This window comes from Corvus kubaryi, unplaced genomic scaffold (genome assembly GCF_017639235.1).
Source record: "Corvus kubaryi isolate FWS band 111438036 unplaced genomic scaffold, C.kubaryi_AGA036_p1.0 37387, whole genome shotgun sequence".
Lineage (NCBI taxonomy): Eukaryota > Metazoa > Chordata > Aves > Passeriformes > Corvidae > Corvus > Corvus kubaryi.
Window position 1 is genome coordinate 6,222,849 of NW_024581129.1, and position 26,528 is coordinate 6,249,376.

The 26,528-nt window shown below is 54.7% G+C and overlaps 1 protein-coding gene across 6 annotated transcripts in view; it reads right to left on the minus strand.

The window, feature by feature from the left end:
* Positions 1-2,284: 2,284 nt before the first annotated feature.
* LOC121668946 (ATP-sensitive inward rectifier potassium channel 12) overlaps positions 2,285-26,528 on the minus strand; it is a 54,208-nt gene continuing 29,964 nt past the window's right edge. For 2 of the 6 annotated variants that reach the window (XM_042037317.1, XM_042037314.1), the window contains exon 2: positions 2,285-6,804. In XM_042037317.1, coding sequence (XP_041893251.1) covers positions 5,357-6,646 — 1,290 coding nt within the window. In that variant the 5' untranslated portion in view covers positions 6,647-6,804 and the 3' untranslated portion in view covers positions 2,285-5,356. Of the gene's footprint in view, positions 6,805-6,836; positions 6,848-12,126; positions 12,234-14,067; positions 14,085-18,849; positions 18,925-26,528 lie in introns of those variants that run through there. The other 4 variants (XM_042037316.1, XM_042037318.1, XM_042037315.1 and 1 more) reach the window with 4 other exon arrangements.

The following is a 26,528-nucleotide window of genomic DNA, read 5'->3' on the forward strand; positions in this document are numbered from 1 at the left end:
CAACAGACCATTAGGGGTGGGTGGAAATTATCAGCCGCCAGTCACCTGAACTGGATTCAGCCCTGTGCCCAGCCTGAGGAATGATGATGGATAATTTCCCTGGGTTATCTCGGTACACGAGCCCTGTTCCCTGAGGCAGCCAGGTGTGAAAGCCAGGAGGAAAATCCAGGACGGCAAATCCAGGGGCTCTGTGTCCACCAGGCCATTAACCTCTCTGTAAATAGCATCTCACACACTGTCTCCGCTTTCCTTCAGCCGTGACGCGCCATTAAAGCCATTTAAACTGTCACTTGGACATGGCGCGATGTCCCCTGAGGTCCCCACAGGAAGCAACGCCCGTAGGAAATAGAACCTCACAGAGCCCAAGGGGACCGAGGTCACTCTGGGGAGATTTGTTGGGTCAGTCTTGGATGACTGGGCTCGTTCTGCTTGGGCTCCAAACGCATTTTCCCATCTCCGGGCTCCCTGCATGGCTGAGCCGCTGCGCTCCGGTCCCATGGGCAGAGCCCATCAGGGCAGGGCACTGGAGCGAATGGTACACAGGGAGGGGCTGTGTTTGGGGGGACTCTGCAGAGCCCCCCATGATTCTGAGGATTCTTGCACCCAGGGGGGAAATTACCCTGCCAAGGAAAATTCAGGTGTGTGTTTTCTGCTCCTGCCTAGAGGCAGCAGGATGGATATTTGCTGAAAGGCTCTTAAAAATAATCTGTTTGTCCTGCTGGCCCCAGTCTTGCTCAAAGTTTGCTCCACATAATCCTGTATGTGTGACAACTGACAGACTTGGAAACACGTTGGAAGTTGGCTACAGGCAGACACTTCACTATGATCTTTAAAATATACAGCATGACGCGAGATATTTTAAATAGATCAAAATACATTTATTACATATTTATATTATTTTCTCTAGTCTATTTATATCTTTTGGAGACTCTTATATATAATATATATAATATATTTAAAATAACATAAAATTGGCCAGTTTTGTCATCTGAAATACATTTTACAAATATATATATCCATTGTCACATATATCTCAAATATATGTGCAATGAGACAGAGAAACACCAGAGGTGGAAAAGGTACAGATACTTCATTGCATCCCTCAGCTTCTCTACCACCATTGCCCCAGTGAACAGACTCAGCGTTTCACCCCTGGGAAACCAGTGCTCCCAGTTGCCAACCTGCCCGTGTGAACTGGTGCCGGGTCTCGATCCCCAAACCCACGGGGGGCCAAGCCTGGGGGAGCACTGGGGCGTGTTTGGGGGGGAGATGGAGGGGGGATGGTGTCCTGGGAGTGGGCAGCAGGACAGATGTGCACAGCTGGTGGGCGAGGGGATGGGTAGCGTCAGGTCGGGCACTGTCCCATGTCCTGTCCCTGCTCGTGATGCAGCTGGATCCTGCCCTGTGCCAGCCCCCCCACGGCAGCATTCCTGAACTGGGGGGTGGGAGAGCAGGATGGGGTCGGAGTGCCGGACACAGCTGCCACACTCACTTTAGCGTGCAAGAAATGGGAGGGGGGGATACACATGGGACTCGTTTGGTTGTCAGCACGAGAGGAAAGGAAAGAGCAGGAGGGTTTAAAAATAAACGTATTTGTTCTGCCTTATTAAAGATAGAAAAGGTGGCTCTGAAATCATCTCCTACAAAAGGTTTGAAGGTCAAGCAGGCACCGAATCGCGAAAGGTTGAGCGCTAAGTGATTGTCCCAGCCCTGAAAGACAAAGTGCACTAAATTCGGGGATGAGAAGCTAAGGCTCGTCCCGATGACCCCCGGCCCCGGGCACGGCCCCCGGCCAAGTGAGGACCCTCCGTCTGCCAGGGCACAGAATGCTCTTCCCGGAGGTGGATTTGGGGCGCAGGGATGCGGCTGCTTTCTGCTCTCACTGGGGTGTTTTTTGGGGTGAAGCCAAGTGGGAGCAGCAGCAGGTCCAGCCCCCGAGCCCCGGCTGGGGAGGCTGCTGCTGCCGGAGGCTGCCCCGAGCCCCGGCCCAGGGCAGTCCCTGCGGGATGCTGGCCAAGAGGATTAGCGGCTCTCTCCTTTCTCGGACTCCTGCCATCCTTCAAGGATCAAGTGCAACGCCGGAGTGAACTCCAGGGACGGAGCTGGCTTGCTCGAGGAAATGGCCGGCGGCTGGTATTTTGGGGGGGGGACGGGGATATTTCTCCTTGCTCGTCTCCAAGCCTCTTCTCACAGGGACTCCGCTCCACAAAAACCCACACCCCCAGAGCATCCCTGTGCCTTCCCAGCCCCCTAAGGAAACCCAAGTGCTGAACTTGGGCTTTTTCCACCCTTTTTTTTTTTTTTTTTCTTTTTTACCCCTTTCTTTGACAGTTGATGGGATTTAAGCTATGGCTGGGCAGCCTTCCCGATGCTCCCTGGTGGTAGGAAAAAAGACCAGTAGCTCCGAGCACTCACAGGGAGGCAAAAATCATATTTATACACTATGTACCGGCATGGTCCAGCATCACGACTAGGACTATACAGTAGATATAGGACATCTCACCAGAGCTAGACCCTCACTAGCAGGGTTTGGGGCAGGGGTGTGTCAACAGGGGCCAGGAAAGGTCTGAAATCCCCTCACCGTGCCAGCCACTGGCGCTCCCTGTCCCAGTTCACATCCTCCTACACAGCAGTTTAAAAATACATCTGTATATATTATTCTATTCTCCCAGGTAACACTGTACAATCATAGAAGTTTCTTTAAAAGCAATAATTTACTTAAAGACATCTCTATTTCTCTTTAGTTTTTATACAAATATTTACTGTGATATATATATATATATTTATAAAGAAGTTAACCCTCTGAGGACTCTACAGCAGCAAGATGTGCACCTTTTATTTTTTTTAATAATTATTATTTATTCAAAAGAACCTAAAACCACTTAAAAGCATTTGTTTTAAAAAAATAAATAAGTAGTGCTCACACAAAATCTCTCTGCCCCCCCTCCATCCTTCCCACCCCCCAGATGCTGTGGTGCAAAAAGCAGGGGGTAAAAGCATCCCCCCAGGAGCAAAGGGATTGGTGATGGGATGGCATCCGCCTTTGCTGCCTTAGAAACATAAATGTCATGGCTGGAGCTCAATGGCACGTCCCTACATGTCCCCACTTTCGGGGACAACGCATTTGCGGCACTCAGTGCTGAAAATCTGCCTCCCAGTGCTGCCCCTGGAGAAGGTTTTCTCCCAGTGGTTTTTATTGGAAGCCAAAAACAGAGCAGCCCCTTGGTGGGCAGTGTGGGGTCATGGTGACAGACACTGGTGGGAAGAAACTCTGCAGGGATGATGTCCCAGTCCCCAACACAGTGCTCCGTGGCATGGGGCAGTGGGATGCTCGGGGCAGCTGCTCCCCAGAGCCCTTGGCAAGAAGAAGATGGGGATGGGGACACAGGACAAATCCTGCTTCTGCCATCTATGTTTGGACATGACACAGCAAGTCCTGACCCCAGAACACGGCTTCCCTGGTGTGAGCTGTGGGGGGAAAAAGCACCGGGAGCCCATCACAGCAGAAATGCTGTGGAGGACCCCGCTGTTGAGCCCCTCTCCCCAAGGGCTCCATGCCCAGGGTCAGATGTGGGATGCCCATGGATACAAAGCCTTTCCCATGGCCACAGGGAGCAGGGAGCCAGATTTTGGCTCCCAGAGCACCAACGAGCAGCACGACCAGATGAAGAGACCCACAAACCTGCACCTTCCTGACTCCTTCCCTCTGTGGGGAGCAGGGCAGGAGCAGAGGCTTCCCACGCATGGGGGGCTTTGCCTTGTGCCGGAGCTAAAGCTAAACCAGGTTGTCACCAAGGCCCGCCTGAAAGGCAGTGGATGATGGGATGTGGGTGCTGCAGAGCAAAAGGGGCATCACCCAGAGGGGGGGATGCAGGTCGGGGCTGTGGAGAAGGGCTGGGACACGGGATGAGTTCGCATCTCTAAGGCACAATCCACCTTGAGGCTGGGACACAGGGATGGGCTGGCTGAAGCACAAGATGGGGTGATTTTCTCAACTGGCATCTGTTGTTTTGGGGAAAACATCTGTCTCTGAAGCAGGACTCTCTGGTGGGTTGGGAATTCGTAAAGCCCAGCCTGGCACGGACACAGCTCCAGTACTAGAAGAAGTGCAGCCCAACAAAATGACTTTCACATTGATTTCCACGTTTGAAAATATTCTTCAAGGAAGAAAAATACCAAATTGGTTGGAAAAGTGGGGAAACACCCAATTTTGAGAGCTCTCCACTCTCATTTTTGTGCTTTTCACTGTTTTGTCCCGGTTATGGTGAACCTTAGGAATTCCCCATCAGAGATGTTGGGGGAAACCCAACACTTCAGCAGCTGATGCTCCAGACCCCATTTCCACCCAGAAACCCAACATTTCCAGAAATTGGCTAATTACCATGTTTACAGTGCTTTTTTCTGTCACAGTCCTGCTTATCCTTATTACCTCCTTTGCCAATGATTCCACTACTTTCTTTCACTGCCACTGACCTCCAGTCACTTACATCTGTTTTCTGCCTATGAAGCCATGCCAGTGGTAAAAAAACACCCCAAAATTGGATGTAATCTTAACTTTTAGCTCTTGCATCTACCCAACAAGTCACCCCCTCAAAGGACCCGGTGGCTTCTTCATTCCCTTGTTCATTTTTAAAAAATACTGAATGACTTCTTTCAGATTTAATATTATTATTATTATTGTTATAATAATAATTATTATTATTATTTTAGTAAACAGTCTCCCAAACGGTGCGGTGAAAAAATTAAAAACCCTCTCACCTCCCTCCCCTTTTTTTTTCCCAAATTAAAAAGAAGTACGTTAATGTTGCATGTTATTTCAAGTGTTGTTCTCGTGCAGCTGAACCAGACTGCCTGCCGAAGGAGCAATTGTTTTGTTGTTGCTGCTCAGTTAAAAAATAAAAGGAAAAAAAAAAGAAAGAGAGAGAGAGAGTAAGATTTGTTTCCTGATATTTCCTCTTTTTGGATCTCGCAGTGCTCGGCTCCAGGAAAACACTGGCGTTTTCCCCGTGGGGAGAGAAAAGCCCCACGGGGCCGCGCGGGGTGAGCGCCTGCCTGCACCCCACGGACCCTCCTCTTCTCATCCTTCCTTCTGTCCATCCATCCATCCATCCATCCCCCAGAGCCGTGGGCCCTGCCATGGGCGCCAGGCACAGGGGACGCGCCGTGGCCTGCCACCGTCCCCTCCTGCAGACCGCTCAGTGGTTATTGCGATGAAACTGAAAACTATGAACGATACTAATTTCTCAAGCATTCCTATGGCACTTGCATTGTTCTGCATAATTTGAGCGGGTTGTAGGGGAAGAGATTAGAGGAGGAAAAAAAATACCCTTGGAAAAGTCAACAGAAGGACCAAGAGTCATATTTCCGACTCCCTCCTGTACGACCGCTGATCCAACGCTATTGTGGCTTGAAGCCTGTCGAACTCATGCCTGTTGTCCGGGCTGAGGTCCTCCAGACCCCGGCTGTCATCATCTTCCTCTTCCTCGTCGCGGCTCATGAAGGCCAGCTCGTTCTCGTAGCAGAAGGAGTTGGTGCTGGGCAGCAGGAATTTGTTCTCTACCAAGTCCTTGGCGCTGCAACGGGGGGTGGACGGCACCTCGTAGGTTTTGTGGAAGTGGGAATAGTCTACTTTGTACTGGTTTTTCTCCTCGAACAAGACGGGCTCGAAGCGGTGGCCCCACAGGATTTCACTGGCCAGGTAGGAGCTCCGAGCTTGCGTCGTCATGGCTGTGGCCTCTACCATGCCCTCCAGGATGACGACGATCTCAAAGTCATCTGTCTCCAAGTCCTGGCGGCTTATCCCGAACAAGGGGCTGTCTTCATTGATTTCGTGGAGAATGGTGATGGGAGACACCAAGAAAATACGGTCCAAGCCTTTATCAAACCCCACGTCAATGTCTATTTGGTCGAGTGGGATGTACTCCCCTTCCTCTGTGATCCTGGGCTTAATTAGCTGAGCTCGTACGTGGGCTTCTACTATGTGGCTTTTCCGTAGGTTCCCAACTCTCCACATCAGGCAGAGTTTTCCATCTCTCATCGCCACTACTGCATTATGGCTGAAAAGTAATGTCTGGGCCCGTTTTTTGGGCCTGGCCATTTTTGCCATTATTGCACCAATCATGAAAGAGTCGATTATACAGCCCACGATGGACTGAACCACCACCATGAAGACGGCGAGCGGACACTCCTCGGTCACGCAGCGGAAGCCATACCCAATCGTCGTTTGGGTCTCAATGGAGAACAGAAAAGCAGCCACAAAGCCATTGACCTGCAGAACGCAAGGCTTGAAAGTATCGTCTCCACCCGGGTTTTCTAGGTCTCCATGAATGAGTGCAATTAGCCAGAAAATCAGCCCAAACAATAACCAGGACACCAGAAATGCCAGGGAAAAGAGCAAGAGCATATACCTCCAGCGGATGTCAACGCACGTGGTGAACATGTCTGCAATGTACCTCTGTGGCTTGTCGTCCATGTTGGTGAACTCCACGTTGCACTGACCATTCTTCTTTACAAACCTGTTCCTGCATTTCCTCCTGGTGTGGATTTTCCCATTGCCAAAGCCGTTGATACCTGGCATGGTGGTCAACCTCAGCCCGTCTTCCTCGGAGGACACGATGCTGTAAGGGTTGACTCTGCCTGTAGTCATCCCTGAGCCAAGCCCACAGTGAAGGTGAAGGGTCTTGCAACTCCCAATGTCCCCCTGACCCACCCCTGCCCACCCCCCAAATTCTGCTGCGGTGGAAGAGAAGTCCCAAATTTCCACGTCTTGGCTGCCACGTCACCACACGGATCCTGTGAGAGGCTCTGCAATGAGAAAACAAAGACAGGGCCGTTACCTCTCACGGCACAGGGACCCAAGGGGCTGCTTGGCCAGTGGTTCTCATGGGCTGCATGTTGACTGACAACCCCTTACACTGTTCTAATTCTCCCTTCCTTCGCTGGGCTGCTCCCAAAAAATACACAGGTGGAAGGGAGAAGGTGTTAGAGTTTGTTCTTTCATGGTAGAAAGTGAGTGAACAAATCTTATTGCATTTGTGGGACACTCAACAACTCCAGCAGATGAAAAACCTGGAGTTTCTCCACTTCACTTTTCCCACGAGCTCTGCCACCAGAGAGGAAAGTGGAGAGGCCGAGCTGTTCTCCTTGGGACACAGATATCAATAAAGGTACTCCTGGAAGCGGCTCCATCAGTTCACATTGCCTGTGCCAGATGGATCAACGCCCAGCCCAGCGCTGACCTTGGAGCACCAGCTCTTCTGGGCTCGAGGGAAAGCACAGGGAGATGTGGATTTAACCTCTGTCCCCCTGCCCGGGGATGGGAGAGGACACAGCCAACATGCAGCCGGCTGGAGAAGGTCCCGGGAAGGCACTTGCTTGGGGCAGATGTCCTGAGGAGCAACTTTCCCAACGTATCCATTGGGACACGGAGCCATCCATGGTCACAGATGGGTTTAGCTGGCCAAGTGTCATGAAGGAGCAACTGCCACTGGGGAATGGGGAGCTGTTTTGGTCCCTTCTGGAAGGCTCAGCTGCAGGGTCAAGGACCTACACTCAACTTTGCTTGAGAGAGAGGTGACATGGACATGGGAGAAGTGGCCCAGGCCTGATGGGCTCCCTGGTGGAGGTGAGCGTGTGGTAGGGGAACCTAGTGACAGCCTGCCAGGCTGCTGGACCCTCCAGCCCCTCATGGGGCTGCATTAGGGAGTGGACAGGATCGTGGAGAAGCCATGTGTCACATTCCAAGCACCACAAAGAGATGGCACCACAGGAACTCTCCACACACCACTCCCTGCCACTGGTCACTCTATTATTTAGCGACATGGGACGTGCCACTGAGGGTGGAACTGCCTTGCTGGCACTGAGACCTGCACAGTGCAACAACGTGGTGGGGGAGCGGGTGCAGAGCCCCCCGTGACACCCCAGCTCGTGCCTGGAGCTCAGCGAAGCCGCCAGGCTGGACGTGCTGTGCCGGATCCGCTGGCCTGATCAATGCGGTCCATTCCAATCGACCAATGGATTGCAATCAGCTCCAGTGCCCGGGGACACACTGGGACAAACACACCCTTTCCATTACACAGTGTCCAGGGCCAGCCAGCGCCAGCACCAGGGAGCATTGCCAGGCACAACCTGCCTGGGGCTGCATCATCCCAGCTCGCAATGATACCCTGGACTGCCGTTTACTGAAATGCTCCCCAAATCCAGCCTGAGAATCCAGAAACACTCCAGAAGCCCTGCACCACAAGCAGGAGCACTAAAGCCTGCCCAAACCTCCCAGGTGCTGGACACAGACCTATGTGGGCCACCACCCTACACTAAACAACACATTTCCCCCTGCTGCAATCCAGGCACAAGCATTTTTTATCCCCAAAGTTGATTTTTTGAGAGCAAGTTATTTTTTGGCATCTCAGCAGACCAAGGGATTGCTCATACACAGAATGAGATCCTCTCCCTCCTTGGGGCCACAGGGGAGAGTAAAACAGGCACAAACAGTTAATATTAAGAGCAAATATTTACAATCTTACAGTCCCTGGAAGTCAAACAGGACCGAAGTGGCCTTGCAGAGCTGATCTGTCAGGCCAGCTGCCCAGCACCAACCTGGTCTCCCACCCTGAGACTTCCTCCTGTTCATCCTGGGTGCATCCATTAACGCTTCTCCTCTTTTTTAAAATGAGATCTGAGCATTTTGGGCCAGAAAATGCTGCCCCTCTATCACTCCTCTGGCTCTCCCCAGGGCAATGCACCAAATGCTTTTGCCACAGGAGGAATTTAGAGTCGGGTTTTTTAATTAATTCTAGATGCATTTGAGAAGTGAACAAAATGCAATGAGCCCCCAGTGACCTGTGAGAGGATTAGCTGGGGTCTGGATTAACTGTGCTGGAGGGGGAGCTGTGGCCGGGTGACTGCGGAGGCAGCTGTGCTGCTCTCACCTGGGGTGGTGTTTCCAGGGACCCTCAGGCTCCCTGTCACCATCACTGCTCCCCCCTGCCTGCACCCCTTTCCCCATCCCTCCTTCCTACCTTCCTTCCATTCTTGTTTTCTCTGTTTATCCTTTTCTCTCTTCCTTCCTTCACATCATCATCATTCATTTTTTCACTTCCTTCCTTCCTTCCTTCCTTCCTTCCTTCCTTCCTTCCTTCCTTCCCTCACTCACTCACTCACTCACTCTCTCACCCCCACCCTCACCCTTTCCTCCCATATCACACAGAGTTCCAGGGACCCCTCTGCTGCAGGATGATGCCAGGACAGACCCAAGGAGCCGATTCTGTTTCGGGTCCAGGGAAGTTCTTGTGACTCAGCCCATTTCCCATCTGGGACCCCACATTCCCGGACTTAGTCCTTCCCGAAGCTCCTGGGGGGACAGACCCCCCCCGTCCCAGGCCGGCAGCGGCAGCCTGGGGAGACGGCGGCTAAATAAAGGCAGCAAAGTGGATGTGCCGGAGCAGGCGGCCGCCTGCGGCTCGTCCTTTATTTAGCACAGTTTTGTTTGGAAATACACTTTCTCGAGTTTGCTGAAAGCTGAATTTCTGGTTTGGTTTAAATTTGAAGGCTGGAGCCCCACGCTGCCGCTGCGGGAGGCTCAGGCTGGGAGAGGGCTGATGCAAACACATGGAAACCCGTGGCAGGACCAGCTGGGGACAACATCCCCGTGGTCACCCCACATCTCCTTGGCTCAGGAGTGCATCCTCCAGCACCACCCTGTCATCTCCCCACAGCCAGAACTGCCCCGGGGGCTGCCAGAGGTGTTACAGGCGGTTCATCCCCCTTCCTGCCTGCTTCCCAGGAGTTTCACAAGCCTGCCTATCACAATTTTCCCTCACAGGAACAAAATCAAAACTTCCCCTGACAATCACTGCTCGTTAATCCCATTCCCAGTCCAGCTCCAGCGCAGGGAAGCCCATGCTGGCTGTGGGGCAGGACCGGGACCATCCCCTGCCGTTCGTGCCACGCGTCCTGTGCAGAGCTAACAGTGTTAACATGTGGGAAACAAAACAGGCTCATAATACGAGTTTCGGGAATGAGCGGCCCCCGGCTCCCCGCGGCTCCGAAGGCAGCGACGCCGTGGATTGCCCCAGCTAATGAGCTGAGAAGAGAGGCAACAACTCCTGCCACGAAACTGCAGCAACCCAGCTCCCACCGCGGAGCGGTTCCCCGCAGAGAATCCAAGTGTCTCCAGCAATCTGCCAGCTGCACAGTTAATTTTATTTATTTTATTTTTTTCTTAAAAGGGATGTTAAATGTTACAACAATGTTGGGAACAGCCAGCACGCTGGGAAAACGTGTTGAGTGCCGGGGAAGTCATTAGTTAGAGCCGGCTGAATGTGTCAATGCGATTTATCATCACACCTTTCCCTGCACCTCTGGAGGGGACGCGTTTCGGCCGCCACCCCCCTCTTGCATCCTCCCAGCGTGGATTTTCTCATGGAAGTGTGCAGACAACCGGGCTGTGCTCAGGTGGAATCGTCCCTGTGGGGACTCGGAGGAGCTGAGTTTGGGCATGATGAGTTTGCAGGTCCCGTGTGCGCGGAGCAGGAGAGGTGACCGGCCGGGAGGGGACGGTGTGAGCAGGTCACCCTCGGTGCTGCTGCCTGCCCTGCGCCGGAGATAACGCTGCCCTGCGCCGGGAGATAACGCTGCTATCTCCCGCGGCGATGCCCTTCATGCCCCAGCAGCAGGACAGCAATGTCAGCGGCGAGGAGGGAGCTCTGTGTGCGGCACAGCCGAGGGAGCCCAAATCTCCCCTGTTCATCCCGTCCCGACAAAGCTACCCGGCACCGGGCACCCACAAACCGAGGGGAGGCAGCGGGGCTGGGGGCTCCCCGCGCCATGCCGGGGCAGCAGCAAGGCCAGAATAACTCCCTCCTACAACGCCCTGTCTTTGAGCACTGCCGATAAATACAGGGTCAGCACAAGGCAGGCCAGGTTAGGACATAGAAAGAATAAATGAGAGAAATGAGAATAAATGGCCCCCTGTTTCCCCTCCACTGCCACGGAGGTCAGGAAAGAGGCTCCCACCACAGTACATCCCTAATGAGAAAAAACTGCTCCGTTTTGGCAGGGACACAGGAAGAAAACAGCCATGGGCACATACCCATCCCCAGGACCCCCACATACTCCCCTATTTCCAACAAGCGGCCGAGAAATCACTGTCTGTGAGCCTTGGTGGCACATGCAGAAGGGAAACTGAGGCACGTGGGACAAGGAAGGCCCTTGGTGGCAAGACCGGAGGTGACGGGGTGCTGAGAGAGATGCTGGTTCATCCCTGTCCCCCTGAGCCACGTGTGGATGCCACGGGTACGGGAGGAGAAAAAAAGGCCACGTGCAGCATTCGTCACCATTGGGGCCAGGTGGCCTCTGCAGGGTGATGGGCTTGTGCTTAAGCACCCTAAAACTCCTGCTAAATGTGCCCTGGATCAGAGAGATCCTGGGAAAGATCCTTTCAGAGGCTGCACTGAGCACTCATTTGGCCCCAAACTCCGTGATGTGATGTGGGGACTGAGCATCCCAGTCCAGCTGCCTCCATATCTGTTCCAGCTCCAGCACTTATCCCTGCACCCACACCCTGCAGGGACAGGACCCCGGGGCTGTACATCCAGCCCCGCTGCCTCCCACTGCTCCTGGGTGCTGTACCCCTGCCCAGCTGCAGGACAGTGGCAGAGGGATTTGGGAACACCACAGCACCCACTGTCACCCCAAACCACAGCCAGCCCTGCCACCCCCCCAGGTCCTGAAATCCCATCTCACTCTCCTGAAAAACACTGGCTGTTTTACCATCTGCTCGCATCCATACGCCTGGACAGCAGGACAAGGCTGGGGGGAAGGATGAGGGCAAGGGGGGGTGCAGGCCTTGGCAGGGACAACCTGCACCAGGGGCTGCCGAGGGACACCCCAAAACCCCAGGAGATGCAGTCAGACTGCTCTGTCCACATGACACTCACCCAAACCTCTGAGGTACCCCCTTACCCCTCCCCACAGCCCCCTGCAGACCCCCACAGCCCCCCCAGCTGACCCGGCTCAGAGGACGAGTTTTAATATCCCAGGAAATCTCCCTGGGAAGGGGCAGAGCCCCAGCTACTCCCCAGGCAGGGGGGGCTCCAGCCGAAACCCAGAGGAGGGGTCAGCCCTTACCTGGTGTGTGCCCGGGGGGACCCCAGCGCTCCCCGGCCATGGCTGCAGGGCACAGGGTGCCCCAGGGCCCTGCTGCAGCCCGGGCTGGAGACAGAGAGTTTTAATTGAATTTCTAGATTATCCTGGGGGAGAAATTGTAATCTCCTTAAATCCAACCTCTGGTCGAGTCCCGTAACCTACTGTCCTGCGCCGGGGAAGGGATTTAACGAGGGGGAGGGGAGGTTTCCCAGCCTGCTGATGCTCTGGACCCTGCACCCAGCAGGATTTGACCTGCAGGACGTCAGAGATCTGCTCCCAGCAGCCCCGGGGCCCTGCAAATTAAGGTTCTGCAGCAGCAATGCCCTGTCCCCTCTCCCCGTGTCCTGCCACGGTAACCACTTTCCCAGGAGCCTCAGGAGCTGGTGAGGCTGGGACTGGTGATGGAGATGGCTGATGCTGGATCAGTGGGGTCTTTGGAGGGTAAAGAGGAGCCCCCCTGGGTGGGACTCATGGCTAGGAGGTGTCCAGGGCTTAGAACTGAAACACCACCTAGCCCAGCTGTGCCCAGGGTGCCGGCGGGTTGTGCAAGTCCCCAAGAAAGTCCCGTTCCTTACCCAGGCTGTGGTGGGTGCCTCCCTCCCAGAAACTTCTATCCTTGGATTGTGTGGGCCAGAGGGCGTTCTTGGATGGGTCAGTGACCTTGGGGCGTCTCCATCACATGGCTCTGGTCCCTCCTGCATGTTCCCAAATCTGCATATGTGCTGGGCTTCAGCTCCAGCCCCAAACCTCCCCAGCGATGAGGCTGAGGCAGATGATGGCAGAGCTGGAATCAGCCAGCCACGCTCCTGCCTGCCATAGCTGGGGCCTCTACAGGGACACGGATTTCCATTGGGAATGGCAGGTTCCCATCCAGCATGTGCCAAAAGGCTCAGGGGATAGCCAACAGCCCTGCCCCAGCCCTGCCCCTGACCAAGGGGGGAGCATCCAGCTGCTAAAAACCACCGTGGGAAGAAAGGGAAAAGCAAGGCAGAAAGGGCAAATGTCTCCAAGTGGATTTTATCACCAATCAGATAGAAATGAGCTGAGGGCCACAGTGCTGTGGGGTTCCTTATCCTGAAGGTAACACCAGTGATTGGAAGCATCCCTGGGATATCACAGGCGTGGATTATTTCGAGAGCCCTCTCACACCTTGGGGTCAGAGGCAGGAGATGATGGATCTGGATCCATTCATCCTCGTTCAGCCTGCAGCAAGACTAATCCTGTACCTCCCGCTTGCCCTGTTCCAATTGAGGCCTCTTTCCCAAATCCCATTAGTCCCAAGGCAGGTTTTCACTTGTTCTCACCTAACACAAACCCCCCACTCCACGAGCCGTGTCTCTGCTCCAGGGAAATCGCGTGTGTGGGCAGAGCCCGCGCCCAGGAAATGTTTATCCTGAAGGCACAACACGTGGCAGGTTGGGAGCGACGGAGCTGCCAGCCAGAGCCAGGAGCTGTGGGGAGAGCGATGGCATCTCCCCACGGTAGCATTCCAGCTGGGAATCTGCACGGAAAGGAGCAGGATGACCATGAGAACCAGCTCAGGATACACACATCCCTTCCAGTCACAGGAGTTGGGATGTAAGCAAGGCTGAGCCATCAACTCTTATCAGCACCCTCCACTCTTTTTTGGACCTTAAACCCACTGTCATTCCTGCTCCATCAAAACATTAACAATTGCTCAACTCTCGGTGAGAAATACAGCCTGTGTCCCGCTATCGCGGGCAGTTTTCCTGGTTCCATGGCCGTGCCAGAGCAAAGTTGTTATTTCCACCTCTGAAATGCTGCGTTTCCAGTGCTCTTTGCCACTGCCGTGGGTTAAGGTGTTGGCAGAGCCCTACACGTGATTGTTAACCCCAGGAGGAAGGAAACGGGGAGGAAGGACATGCCAAGCTCGGGAAGAGCCGCCCTCCTGGCTCTACTTACCCCGCGATCGCAGCGAGAGCCGCAGATGCTGAGCCCGGTGCCGGCGGCCGAGGGAGCGGGCGGGCGGCGGGGACTTTGCCGATGTCCTGCCTAATTGCTCCCGAGCTCAGATTACAGCCTCGCTTCTTCCCTACATGTACAGGAGCTGGCACCTCGGCCGCGGCCCCGGGGAGCCACAGCCAGCGAGGGGGATGTGCACCTTCAGTGGCATTTCCAAGGGGCAGGGAGGGGAATCGCGGTGTGACAGTGGTGGGGAGCCCAAGATGCCTTAGTGGTCTCAGGGGCGTTGGAATAGAAGCAGCTTGGAGGGGATTTCAGAGATTTTTGGGAAGCAAAGGACCAGCCAGAAGGATGAGACTCATTCCAAACTGGTGGATCAGACAGCGGTGCCAGGCAGTCAGTGTTCCAAGGCAAGACCACTTTGTTCTTGCTATTTAATGATGGCCATGACACAAACCCCATCTTCTCAGGAGAGGAAGAAAAATCCCTGTCCTTTTCTCTTGGGGGTGTCCAACTCCCCTGGCACACTCGTGATGCTGTCCGGCATCTCCAAGACAAAAAAGGCCTGTGCTCTGTTTTTACAGCTCGTGGCTCTGCCCACACCAATTCATGAGTTTCAGTGTCTTCCAAATCTTGTGAGGGCTCCCTTTAAAGCTCTCATTCCTCAAGCAGAGCCTGTTTGGAGGAAACCTCCTTCCCAGGGGTAACATGTTTCTGTCCCCATGTTTCTGCCCTTTCAACCCTTCCTTGCTGTCACTGGAGAGCTGGACAACCCCAAACTTCAGGCATGACCCCAAACCCAAGTAGCTGAAGGGCAGCAAAGGCAGGGCAGGGTATTTTGGGGACTGTCTTTATCTGCTGCATGAAGATTTAGCACAGGCATTGCATAACATTGGGGGGGTCACTGCTCCCATCCCCTCTCGCCGTCAGAGATCAGAGACTCAATTAATCCTCCCTCATTCCCTGCCCACGGGGACCAGCCATGGGTGCCCTCTCAGCCTGGCCCTGGCAGCAAGAAGTCAAATCTCTGCCCGACGTCAGCATCCATTGAGGTTGGTAGCCCACAGCCTGGGGGTGAGGTCTTGTGGGACACCCCACTGCCACATCCTAGGGCACCCATTGCCACCACCCAGGCCACCCATTGTCCCTCCCAGGCCACCCACCTTGCTTGGAAAGCCCTGTTCAAATTGAGGTGGCCATGAAGGAACCCGACAGACAGACACTGAGATCCCTAACAGGACTCAGTATTTCTGTGCCCCAGCCTTGGGTTCTGTTGTTAAGGGGCTCAGCAGACGAGCCACAGAGACGCCTGTGGCAGAGATCTGGGCATTTAAGGTATTTAAAAGGTCATTTTTAAACCATCAAGGTTTGGTGCACATCTGCTTGTGCTCCCTCCCTGCTCCTTTGCACAGAGCAGGTCACTGGTGGGTGGCTCGCTCAGGCACACACTGCAGGATCACAGCAGCAATGAAGGAATCCCTATTTTTTTTTTGGCCAGCCCTAAAATAACAGCCCCCACGTGTGTCCTTGGGCAACCCTACAATGAACAAGGCAAGTGCAAAGCCTGGCGTTGGCGAGCCCGGGCACTGCTGTGTGTGCACACATGGGCTGACAAGCAGAAGGGCACCAGCGGGCAAACCCAAAATGCTGTCAAGGGAAGATTTGGGGAGGTAAAGGTGGTGTCATGCTGCTGCCACCCACAAGAGCTTGCAGAACCTCTGGGGTCCTGGTCCTGCCCACCAGCATCCCTTGAGCGGTAAAAATAGACATCACGCAGCATCCTGGCGTGGCTGGGTGGCCGTGATGGCAATGGGCGGGCACAGAGCAAAAGGACCCTATGGCTGGGACAGGGGCCAAGTCTGGTGGCATTGGGGAGGATGACAAGTCTGGTGGCATTGGGACACGGTGACATGCCCCTGGTGAAGAGCCTCACGGAGAGTTACACAACGCCGGCCCGGCCGCCCTTGGCTGTGTGCGTCGTGCGTGCTCCTATCGACACGGCCCCGGCCGCCCTCCGACATCCCCGCGGGCACAGAACTCTGCAAGTGGCGTAAATGCAAGTGCACGTGAGCAGGGGACCTGCTCCAGCCCCCCCTCAAACCCTGGAGCTCCTGCAGTGGTCATCAGCCACGCACCAGCATCCCACTGTCCCCTGGCTTGGCTGTGCCGGTGGCAGGGGGTCAGGAGGGCTGGGATGGTGCTGTGTGGAGCAGGGGGAACAGGGCAGGCACTCACCCCCAGCATCCTGCTGGGAAAATACAGTGGCAAAGGCACTGCATGGCCCCCACCCAGGGACTTTTAGGAAGTGAAAGACCAGCCAGAAGGACGCAACAAATTCAAACCTGGGGGACGTGATACCAGATTAGAGCAAGGCAGTAAGTGCTGCAAGCAGGACCTTGGTTCTTTGGTCTTGCCATTTAATTGCCACTTAATGAGATCTGTGACCCAAAACCACCCTCAAGCCTATTCCAGGAGAGGAAGAAAAATCACCCTCTTTTTCTGTTGGAGGGGAAAAGCACTTGCTGGTCCCATAGGCAGCAAGGAGCTCTCCCCTCAACACAGCAGCGGGATGAAGCAGGGATGCTTTTGTCCATAGAGATGGGGAAACTGAGGCACAGTGAGCAGAGGGGCCCAAGCATGGGGACTGGCAGCAGCCCTTGTCATCGCCTTCCCCCCTGCCTGGCCTGGCCCCAGGTCGAGATATTTATAAAGCCGATAAGGGAGCAGAAAGAATTTTCCAAACGCTGAAGTTACGTAACCTCTCCTCGCCCTCCACGGACATCGTCTGTAATTAAAGGCTTGGGACTGGGGGGAGCCCTTTGTGGTGGGGCTGGTGGAGGGCACCACAGCCACGGTCACCCCAAAGGGCTTCACCCTCCTCTCCCTCACCACAGCAGGTCCCAAGTGCCAGGCATCAGCCTGTGCCACCATGTCACCCTGTGGAACCTCATCCCTGAGGGACCCTGATGGTTTTGTGGCCAGTCCTCCAATTCTGTGTAGGGGACCCCAAGTTTTTGTCTGGGTTCTGGGTGGCTGATCCCCCCCAGGGTGTGCACACCCCTCCAGTCCATCCCAGCACATGCTGAATGCCTGAGCACAGCCGACATTGCCATGGTGACTGTCAATGGCTGCTGCTGGGAGGGCTCGTGTGGAGGTGCTGCACCAGCACCTGCCCCCCAAACTGCTGACCCCCACCCCAGAGAATGCAGGTACCCCCTGCCCTCCACTAGCCCCATTTCCACCACTCTTTACCCCATTATACCCCGCAGCCAATTTCCAAACCCTTCTCCATCACCTGATGTCTGCCTCCAACTCCACCAGCTCTGCCTCAGTTTCCCCAGCCCTGTTTTTGATACCCCAGGGGAGGGTGGAATCCCTTCCCTGGGATATTTTTCTCTCGCCAAACTTCGGCCAAGGCTGCAGAGTTGGAGGGATGCTGAGTGAAGGCTCCGTCGCTGTGGCAACCCGCAGCGGCTGTCTCCAGGCGACCGCCCAGGGATGCTGCAGAGATGCTCTGGAGGCAGAGTGAGAGGGACCAGGGCGGTGGGGGATGTATCCATAGGGATGCCACCCCCTACCCAAACCACAGCCTGGATCTTTGTAACAAGGTGTTAAACCACCCTGAAGAGAGCCGCCGATTTGACTCAGGCAGCTGGCTGAGGACTGACAAACTCATGGCAGCACAGGCTGGCTGGTGGGAACACCAGCAGGATGCTCCCGGGTGGGAGCAGGGCCACTCTGCTTCCAGGGACACCTGCAGAGCTATGGAAATCATTGTTGGAAATAAGCCCGTTAGCTTCTTAACCCTCATTAAGCAGCTTAGAAGGGACACGCGCCATCCTACGCAAACCCGGAGGCGCAGAAGGCCCTTGCCAGGGCAAAGGGGTGACGGGGTCTCAGTGGGTGCTGCGGGGGTGGCACGGGGGGCACGTCCCCGTCCCTCCTCTCGGCGAGCTGCGCTCCTGCATCCAGCCCCCCTGTTGCTCCTTGCCAGCCGGGCCCATCGGCAGCTCCCGACAGCGCTGAGCAGCGGGCAGGGATGGTGATGATGGGATGTCACACCCGTGTGACGAGTGTGGGAGGTCTCAGCCGCAGCCCTGCCGGCGGGGGGAGCGGGGTGGCGGTGACAGCGCGGGGCGACGGCCCGGCCAGCGCCCGGCACCGCGGCTGCGGGACGGAGCGGGACGTTTCTAATCACTCCACTTGGAAACGCTCCCGTTTTTACATTTGTTAAATTAAAGGATGTCAGCGTCTGATGCCAAGCCCAGGCTCCCTCGGAAATTTAAACTAATGACAGCGAGGAAAATGAGCTGAAACCAGAGCACAGGCGCTCCCACGTTATCCAGCCGCACCAGCCATCTCTGTGGCGGGGTTTACATGGCAGATTGCAAAGCACCAACCACCACAAAGATCTCAACCTTCTGCCCCAAAATACAACCTTGCCCACTCTGCTCGGTCAGAAGGTGCATTGGTGGCGCCTGGGCAAGCCAGGCTGCTGTGCTGGGGTCCCCAGAGACCCCCATCCGCCTCCAGCCTCTCAAAGGGAAAATACCTCCCTCTTTCTAGGACACCGCTGCCCTGGGCAGTGGGGTTTATCAACACGGGGTGGAAGTCAGGGAGCAGAGTGGCGAGTGCAATGTCCGGATTTCTCCAGCTCTGATGATTCCTACAGCCGGCTCCATCCTGCCTGGCCCTGTGCCAGCAGGCAGCGGGGTCCTGGCAGAGCGCGGGGGCTGCCGCCGTCACACGGCCCCTCGCTGCCCCTCTTCCCCTCGGAAATACCTGGGCTCAGGCGAGGGCTTCGCTCCCGGCGCTCTCCAGGCTCCGCTGGGGTGGTTTTGTGCTGCAGCTGAGTAAAACCACAGAGTGGTGGTTGTCTTTTTTTTTTTTTTTTTTTTCCGTTTATAATTTTCTCGGCGAGATAAAATTAAACAAACAAGCCCTTCTGGGAGCAGCGCGAGGAAGGGAGCCTGCTTCCCTACAGATGTGCGTGTCCTCAGCTATTACAACCACCGAATTAAGCTTTCCCTGTGGCTGGGACATTTGCACAATCCCACTCGTTCGCCTCCTGCGGTTTCACTGGTAGGAGACTGGCTCACTCTGCAGCCTCCCTCCCCATGAGGTCATTACCCAAACACCTATTTTTCACAAAAACATTGAGAATGTTGGGTTTTTTTCCTGACCTCACCATCTTGCCATCAAATTAGAGCGGTTTGGAGTGCAAGGCTGGGAACGCTCGGCAAAGCAGAACATGCTGAGGAGAATAGAATAGAATAGAATAGAATAGAATAGAATAGAATAGAATAGAATAGGAAGTAATAGAATAAAGGTGCAGCCAGACATTCCCCAGGGGATGGGGCTGCAGAGGAGGGGGAACACTGTGGGTCAGGAGGGGAGCAGGGTCTCCCAGCTGCACTCTAAGCCCCGTCTGCATCCCCCAAACCCAGAAAGGAACAATCATGGCATAAGACTTGCAAACACACCTAAACTTCCCAGCTTCATCTGCCTCGGGAGCCAGCACAGAAGCGTTGCCATAGCTTTGAGGACCACCGGTGGGTTTTGCAGCACAATCTGGACCACGGATCTATGCAAATCCCCAAGGCAGAAGTCTTTATGGAGGCATATGACAACCGAAAAAGAATAGCGCTCAGTGCTCTACTCCCACACGCCACCCCCCAACTTCACCATCATTTAAATCAGTCTTAAGTTGGAAGAATTCAAATCAACACTGTCGTCACAGAGCCAAGCAGAGAGGTGACACAACTTGGATGCTGCCAGGGAAATTGCCCCCCTGGGACTCCAAACTCATCAGCCCATCACTTTTTTTGAAACCCCATCGAGGAAAACAAATGAACTGGCAACTCGCTGCCCCCAGCTGTCCATCACCTCTGGCCAAGGCTCCTGGAGAGGTTTCCAACCAGCCTTCCCCCTGGGATCAACAGGAGGGGGACTGCTGGGAGAAAAAAAATATCCAAGACATGCTGTTGAGGCTAGAGAGCCACAGTTGGAAAAGAAATCAAAGCTTCTAAAGAGAGAGATGCCAAGGAGATATGTTGTTCCCAAGAGAAACAGGACATTCCTCTCCCAGGGGGAGAAAAGGAGGAGGAAGGCTTGTGCCACCTCTTTCAGCTCCCTGGCATAGGTGCTTGGCGGTCTGGGCACAGCTTGTCCCTGCTGTGCCACGCTGCAGACACAGATGGCATTGCAGATACTGATTTTTTTTAATGTGTTTTGTAGGGGTTTTTTACCCCAAAAGCACATTTTCTATTTGGGGGAAAGGTTGCTGGGTCCGGATGGCAACCAGGTGGATGTGGAGCCACTCTTTGGGTTCCTGGAGACCACCCTGCCTTCCTGCACCACACCGAATCATTAGGGTTGGAAAAGGACTCTAGGATCACCCAGTCCAACTGTTAACCCAGCACTGCCACGGCCACCACTGACCCATGTCCCCAAGTGCCTCATCTACACGTCCTTTAACCATGAGCCCAGACCCACTGCTGTCTCGGGCACATGACTTGGCATCAACAGAATCCTCATGGCTCTTACGGGAGTCACAAGAGAAGAAGATGTGGGGAAAAAATTATATTTTGCTATTTCCAGAAACACCGAAATCAGGTCCTGGCTCAGTCCAGAGGGAGAAGGATCATCAGGTTAGATTTTCCTTGCAAAACATGTTTGAGTTACACAAGCAAAGGGATCAGGCTGGAAGCAAGAGGGTGAGATCATCTCAGCACAGTCCTGGTTGATCCCCTGAAACCACCCAGTTTGGCTGATTCAGCATAATTCCTGCAGCAAATTGTTCCTGCAGGAAGTTTTAAACCTGTGCCCTTGGGCTAAGCCTTGACAGCATCCTTCACTGGGAACAAGGTACCTGCCTCCTCAAGGTAACACCTGGGTATGTCAGAGGGAGAGGAGGGCGGGAGCAGAGTTGGCCTGGCTATAAATAATCCCATGGAAAGGGAACAGGAGAAAAAGCAGCAAACACAAACCAATAAACCCAGGGAGATGTGTTCAGCTACAGGCACTCAGTGTGAACAGCTCCATGTGCTCCATGTGATCCTGTAGAATCAGGCACAAGAGAAAATGGGATCCACTGCAGCTCAACAGAGCAGGATCCAGCCCAGACATCACCTTTCCATGAGAAACACATGGAAAGCAGCCCAGAGCCCTGTGTGCAGGATGCAACACATGGCTCGTGGCAAGACCTCATCCACTCTGCTCCATTAAAAAAGATAAAGTTGAGAAAGGGGAGAGTTAAATTAAGGAGAGTTAAATTGCAGAGAGTTAAATTAAGATGCCTGTTGGACCATGTTAACACAGAGCTGGCCTGGCTCCTGGTGCCACCGGCACTGAACACCCAGCAATCCCATCCCCAGCAAGCTGGGAAATAGCCTGTGTTTAAGGCAATCATTATTGGCAATCTCTGATCCCAGAGAAAAGGGCAGAAAAAGCAACTTCTCATTTTCACCAATAAAAGAGGAATTGCAGAAGCTCAGCAAGCACAGTGGCCAGCAGGTCACAACCAGCAGTGCCGGAGTGATTCATCCTAAACGAGCCAGATTTAGCTAAACTAGCCTAGAATAAGGCAGGGAAACAGCCCAGAGTTTTCCCTGCTGGTGCCTGCCAGTTATCACCCATGGAAGCAACAGGGCCAGCGAAGAGGAGACAGAGCAACATCATCCCCTCCGCTGCCGTCCCCTCCAACTGCAGGATAATCAATGAAAAGCTTCAATCCCAGCTCCCACACCTGGATACTGCACAAAAGCCCATTAGAGAGAGAGGGGTTTTTTTTTCCCCTCTTTTCTCAGCCCGTCTTCCCAGAGCGCATCAATTCCCAAAGGTCCTGGAGGACCCAGGGACCAGACACCGCTCTGCAGCATCCACTGGACTGGTTTTCCCCATGAAACGATCAGAGCGGCTTCAGTTTGGCTTGTGTGTAACTTATTATTAAAGCTGAGCAAATAATTCAGGGCAAGAGCTCCAGGAGCAACGTTTCGCCTTTTCATTTTCCGCTCTCGAGCTGTCTGCAGTTTTCCCAGAGCTCGGGGATGATTTAAAGACATGTCTCCGGACGGGAGCGTCTTGCTGCGACTCCAGCTCCGAGTGTTTGATGGCCTGGATTTCACGTGCGCATTCGGGGACACGCTGGACACATAAGGATGGATGAGCCTTCCCTGGTATCCTAATTAGACGAGCAGCATTTGCAAGTGGGTTTTGGGGATTTTTTTTCTGTGTTGGAGACCTGCGAACACTTCATGCAGAGTTAACGACTGCCCATTCATTAGGCAGGGCTCGATGAGCGTTTTGCTTTGTGGCACATCATTTTTCCAGTCAAAGGTGCCATCCTGGACACGAGATTTCCTTGGAACATCTCGATCCTCATTACACCCCAAACCACTAAGCATGTGGGAAAGGAGGATGGGGCCATGGGCAGAGCCATGGGGCTGTCATGCTGTGATGGCTCTGACCTTCCAGCGCTGCAGCCATCCCAGGAATTTGCTTCCTCATTAGTGGAAAGGTTAGGGAGAAGGGATCGGCTCTGTGCAAACTCCCTGTGGTGCTCATGTGATGTAGGCTGGCAAAGGCAGCTCGCCCCGGTGCGCGGGCAAGTGCCAGCCGAAAGGAAAGCAGGGAAGAGAGAGCCACGTTCCCAGGCTGCGGAGCCCAAATCAGAGGTCCCCATACTTGGAGTAGAGCCTGTCCCCCCCACACCGTCTGCCTGTCCTTGGGAAGTCCATCTGTCCTCAAGGCCATATGAAATGCTGACTGCAACTGCCTCCACCCTTTTCCTGGAGGAAAGGGCTGTTGTCACCTGCTGCTGTGACCCCAGACACTCATCAGAGAAGCTGAAGGGGCTGAGAAAGGGACACCCCTCCTGAAGCCGCAGTGGAAGAGTTGACATTGAGGACAACCCTGTCTCCTTTAGGGACTTGGCCCTGGAGAAAGGTTTGGGCTCCCAGGATTGGCCCAGGCAGCCGCCATCCCTCAGTTTGTTGCTTTCAGGACAAAGCAGACCAATGCCATTGACCTCCCACTGTAAGACCCCTCAGAGCAGCTCATGTACTGGACAGAAGGAGCCATTTAATGTCCCCCAGCACCTGAAAGGGGCCAGGGACACTTTGGGGCCATCCCAGGTGACCAAGCCTGGGGCTCCATTAGTCCCTGCTGGAAACCCTTCTCCGGCCAAACAGCTTTCTCCTCCCATTGCGTAATTGCACTTTGTTGAGCAGACCCAGCCTCTGGCAATACATTTTCTCCGGCCTTGCTGCTCTCCTGCAACATTTCCCTTATTCCTTTCACTCTCTGGACAGTTGCTGAAACACGCGGAGAGGGAGAGGAGAGAAAAACCCAATGCTTGTCCCACTTGTAAAGCAAAACCTCAGATGGGAAAAGGGGGGAAAAAAGCAGGGAGTGGTGTCAGATGCCGCTCCCCAATCCATCCCCTCCCAGTTTGCCTGTGGGGGTTTGACAAAAGTGCTTTTTGGCTGACAAAATGATTACAGGGTGTCGAGACAGTAAGTTGCACATTGGTTTCTTTCCTGCATTTCAAGCAGGGCAAGGACACGGCTGCAAAAGCAGCTGCACTTCTGGAGGGGTCACAGTGCAGGGGGTGAGGGAGGGGGAATTTGGGAAGAGGAGGAAGGAGGGAAGGAGGGATATTTTCTGCTTGGAAAAAAAGCAAGGAGAGAGCAGGTGGGAGTTGCATGAGTGAAGCAAAGGCAGGTGATGCTGAAGATCCGTGATGGGATTGGGTTGGGTTTGGGAGGATGCTGGCTGGGGTATCTGGACTAGCCCAAGTGGGAAAGGGAGAAGCTGCAGCCGCTGGCCCCTGAGCAGGGTCAGATCCTGTGGCCTTGCTACGAGGTGGGGCAGCGGCACCACTGGGAGAGAGAGCAGGGTGCGTTCGGCTCCTGATGGGAATACGGACTGCGCGGGGCAGAGCGAGGTGCCCGGGACACACTCGGACTCGCCGTGCCTGCAGGCAGTGGGTGCTGGGCAGCGGGGAGGAGGAGAGGAGGATTTCAGCTCCCAACTCAATCTGTTGGAGAACTTGGCCTGCTCCCCGTCAAGCTGAAAATAGCACACATGTAAGGACGTGCACGCAGTGCTGGCTGTGTCCTCGCCGAGCGCTTCCTTCCTGCTGCGCTCCACGCAGCGCCCCGGCCTCCGCCTGCGCCTCCGGCCCCCCGCAGCCCCCCGAGCCCCCCACGGGGGACAGGGCTGGGGCAAGATGCTCCTTAGAGCATCCTTATGCCACAAATCAGGGCCAGTGCATAGATGCAAGAGCCGTTCACCTTCAGCTGCTTTTCACGTGTACCACGAGGTCCGTCCGGCGGCGGCTTCCCCGCCGTTATCATCTGGAGCGGGCGAGGCTGAGCGCGGCTCACGGCGGGAGCCGAGCTTTATTAGAAACAGGCATCTGGCTTCAGCCCTCCCTGCAGCCCCCGGCTCAGGCTTGGGATCAGGCTGGGGCAGAGAGCACGCACGCGTGCCCAGGCAGCAGGCGGGGAACTTCCAGAAGTCCCCAGTTTTTCTCCTGATTTTATCTCCGAGCTTATTATTGGCGATGTGAGAATAAAGCCCTGGTGCTCCGCTGCAGGAGCACGTGCTGCCCGGCCGGGGTCGAGTCCCAGCCCTCGCAGGGACGGGGAACCAGCAGAGCGTGCTGCAAGCTGGAGGATGGAGATAACCCTGGCAGCAGCCAGAGCTGATTCCTGCAGTGGAGAAGGAAGAAAAGAGGCTGAGCTACCCATGGACATCAGGCACAGGAATAATGGGAGAGCTTTGTCGGGACATCGCTGCAGCTCTGAGCACAGCTTGTACAAAGTGCTGCTCCTCTGCCATCCCTGCTGCGAATACCTCTGAGGAAACGTTCCCCTAAAGGGCAAGTACCCCGGGATGGAGGAAACACAGGAAGGAGCCTTACGGGGCCGTGACTGGGGGATCTAGGAAGTGCAAAAAGCAATTAACACCAGGGCTGGGGAGGATATACAGGTGATCCACATGGATATACAGGTGATCCACATGGAGCTTGGTGTATGGAAGAGGAGATTGTTAGAAACACACAGATTGTTCTGTGCTCAGTGTAGTCAGGGTGACCTATACATAGACTATAGGGGGATTCCCTGTGCAGCCAGAGCCAGCAGCCCTCCAGCTTCCACGATGTCCCGTGTCTCAGGGCAGGGCTCCACAGCAGCACCCAGCAGAACGGGCACTGCCCTGTGGAATAGATTTCTTCCCCCAAATCTCCACTCTGCCAGGGTTCTGCTTTATGCCAACAGCTGCCTCATGGTGCAGCGCTTGGCTGGGGATAGCGGCAGGACACCAGGGAATATCAGTGGCTGGGCAGGGACCAAGACCATACTCACAGCACACCAGATCTGCACCTGGGCATGGCCAAAACCTCTCTGCTTCCCAAAACACTCTGAGGAGCAGCGTTAGCCAGCGTGTGGTATCAGCTCTCCTGATACAACGTCATTGTGGTTGAGGCAGGATCCTTATTAATTCTTTCCTCTCTTTAATTTCCATTTTTTCCTCAGTTCCCTTTCCTATTGCTCAAGCAGGGCTTGGGTAGGGCCCTGCTGCTGCCAGCCTGTGTCCCTGTGGCATGGCGCCACCAGTGCCATTGCTCCATGATATGGGGATGTGATGGGTGGCTGCATTTGGGGTCAATGGTGAGATCAGACGCATGCAAAGGGAAGGGAGCCATGGATGGAGCAGAGAGCCCCAGATGGAGGGGAAGGGGAGGGTGGGGAGCACCAAAAAAAGGTCCCATCAGCACCAGGTAGTGGACTGGGGGGGATGCATGGGTGGGTCCCAGCCCCATCCACTGTTCATCTGGGAGGATGGAGACAGGAAACTGCCACTTATTGAAACAGCTTTGGTGAAACATCCCAGCTTCTCCCCAGACACCATTCCTAGGGATGGACCACAGGGAAAAAGGTGGGACAGGACATCCTCAGCACCCACAAAACTCAGCAATTGCCTTTCCCACCTCTGCCAGAACCACCTTCCTCAGCCACCCATCACCAACACACCCCCATCCACCCTTGGGTCGTCCCATCACTTTCATCCCCCAGGACCCTGAAAAGCACAATTTTCCCCTTTCCACCCCACATCCATCACTCCTGCAGTCCCCTCCAGCCCTGATTGCCATTGATGCCATCCACATGTCCCCAGCTCTCAGGGGACCCTATGCAGGGGCCAGCACATGGAGTCTGGATGGCTCCAGGGCCTCCCGTGGTGCCCCCTCACCCGCTAAATGTTATATAAACGCCTGGGCCCGGGACTGTTTGTGTTTGTGCTTCCTTCAGCGCTGTGTTCCTCAACCCTATTTGCATAACAAATAATTAATAATAATTAATGACTGGGAGAACGGTGTGGGCTGCCAGATTGTGCTAATTAGTGAACAAATGCCATTGCACAAGCGAAGGCAGGCGTCACACGGCCCCGCGTCCTCA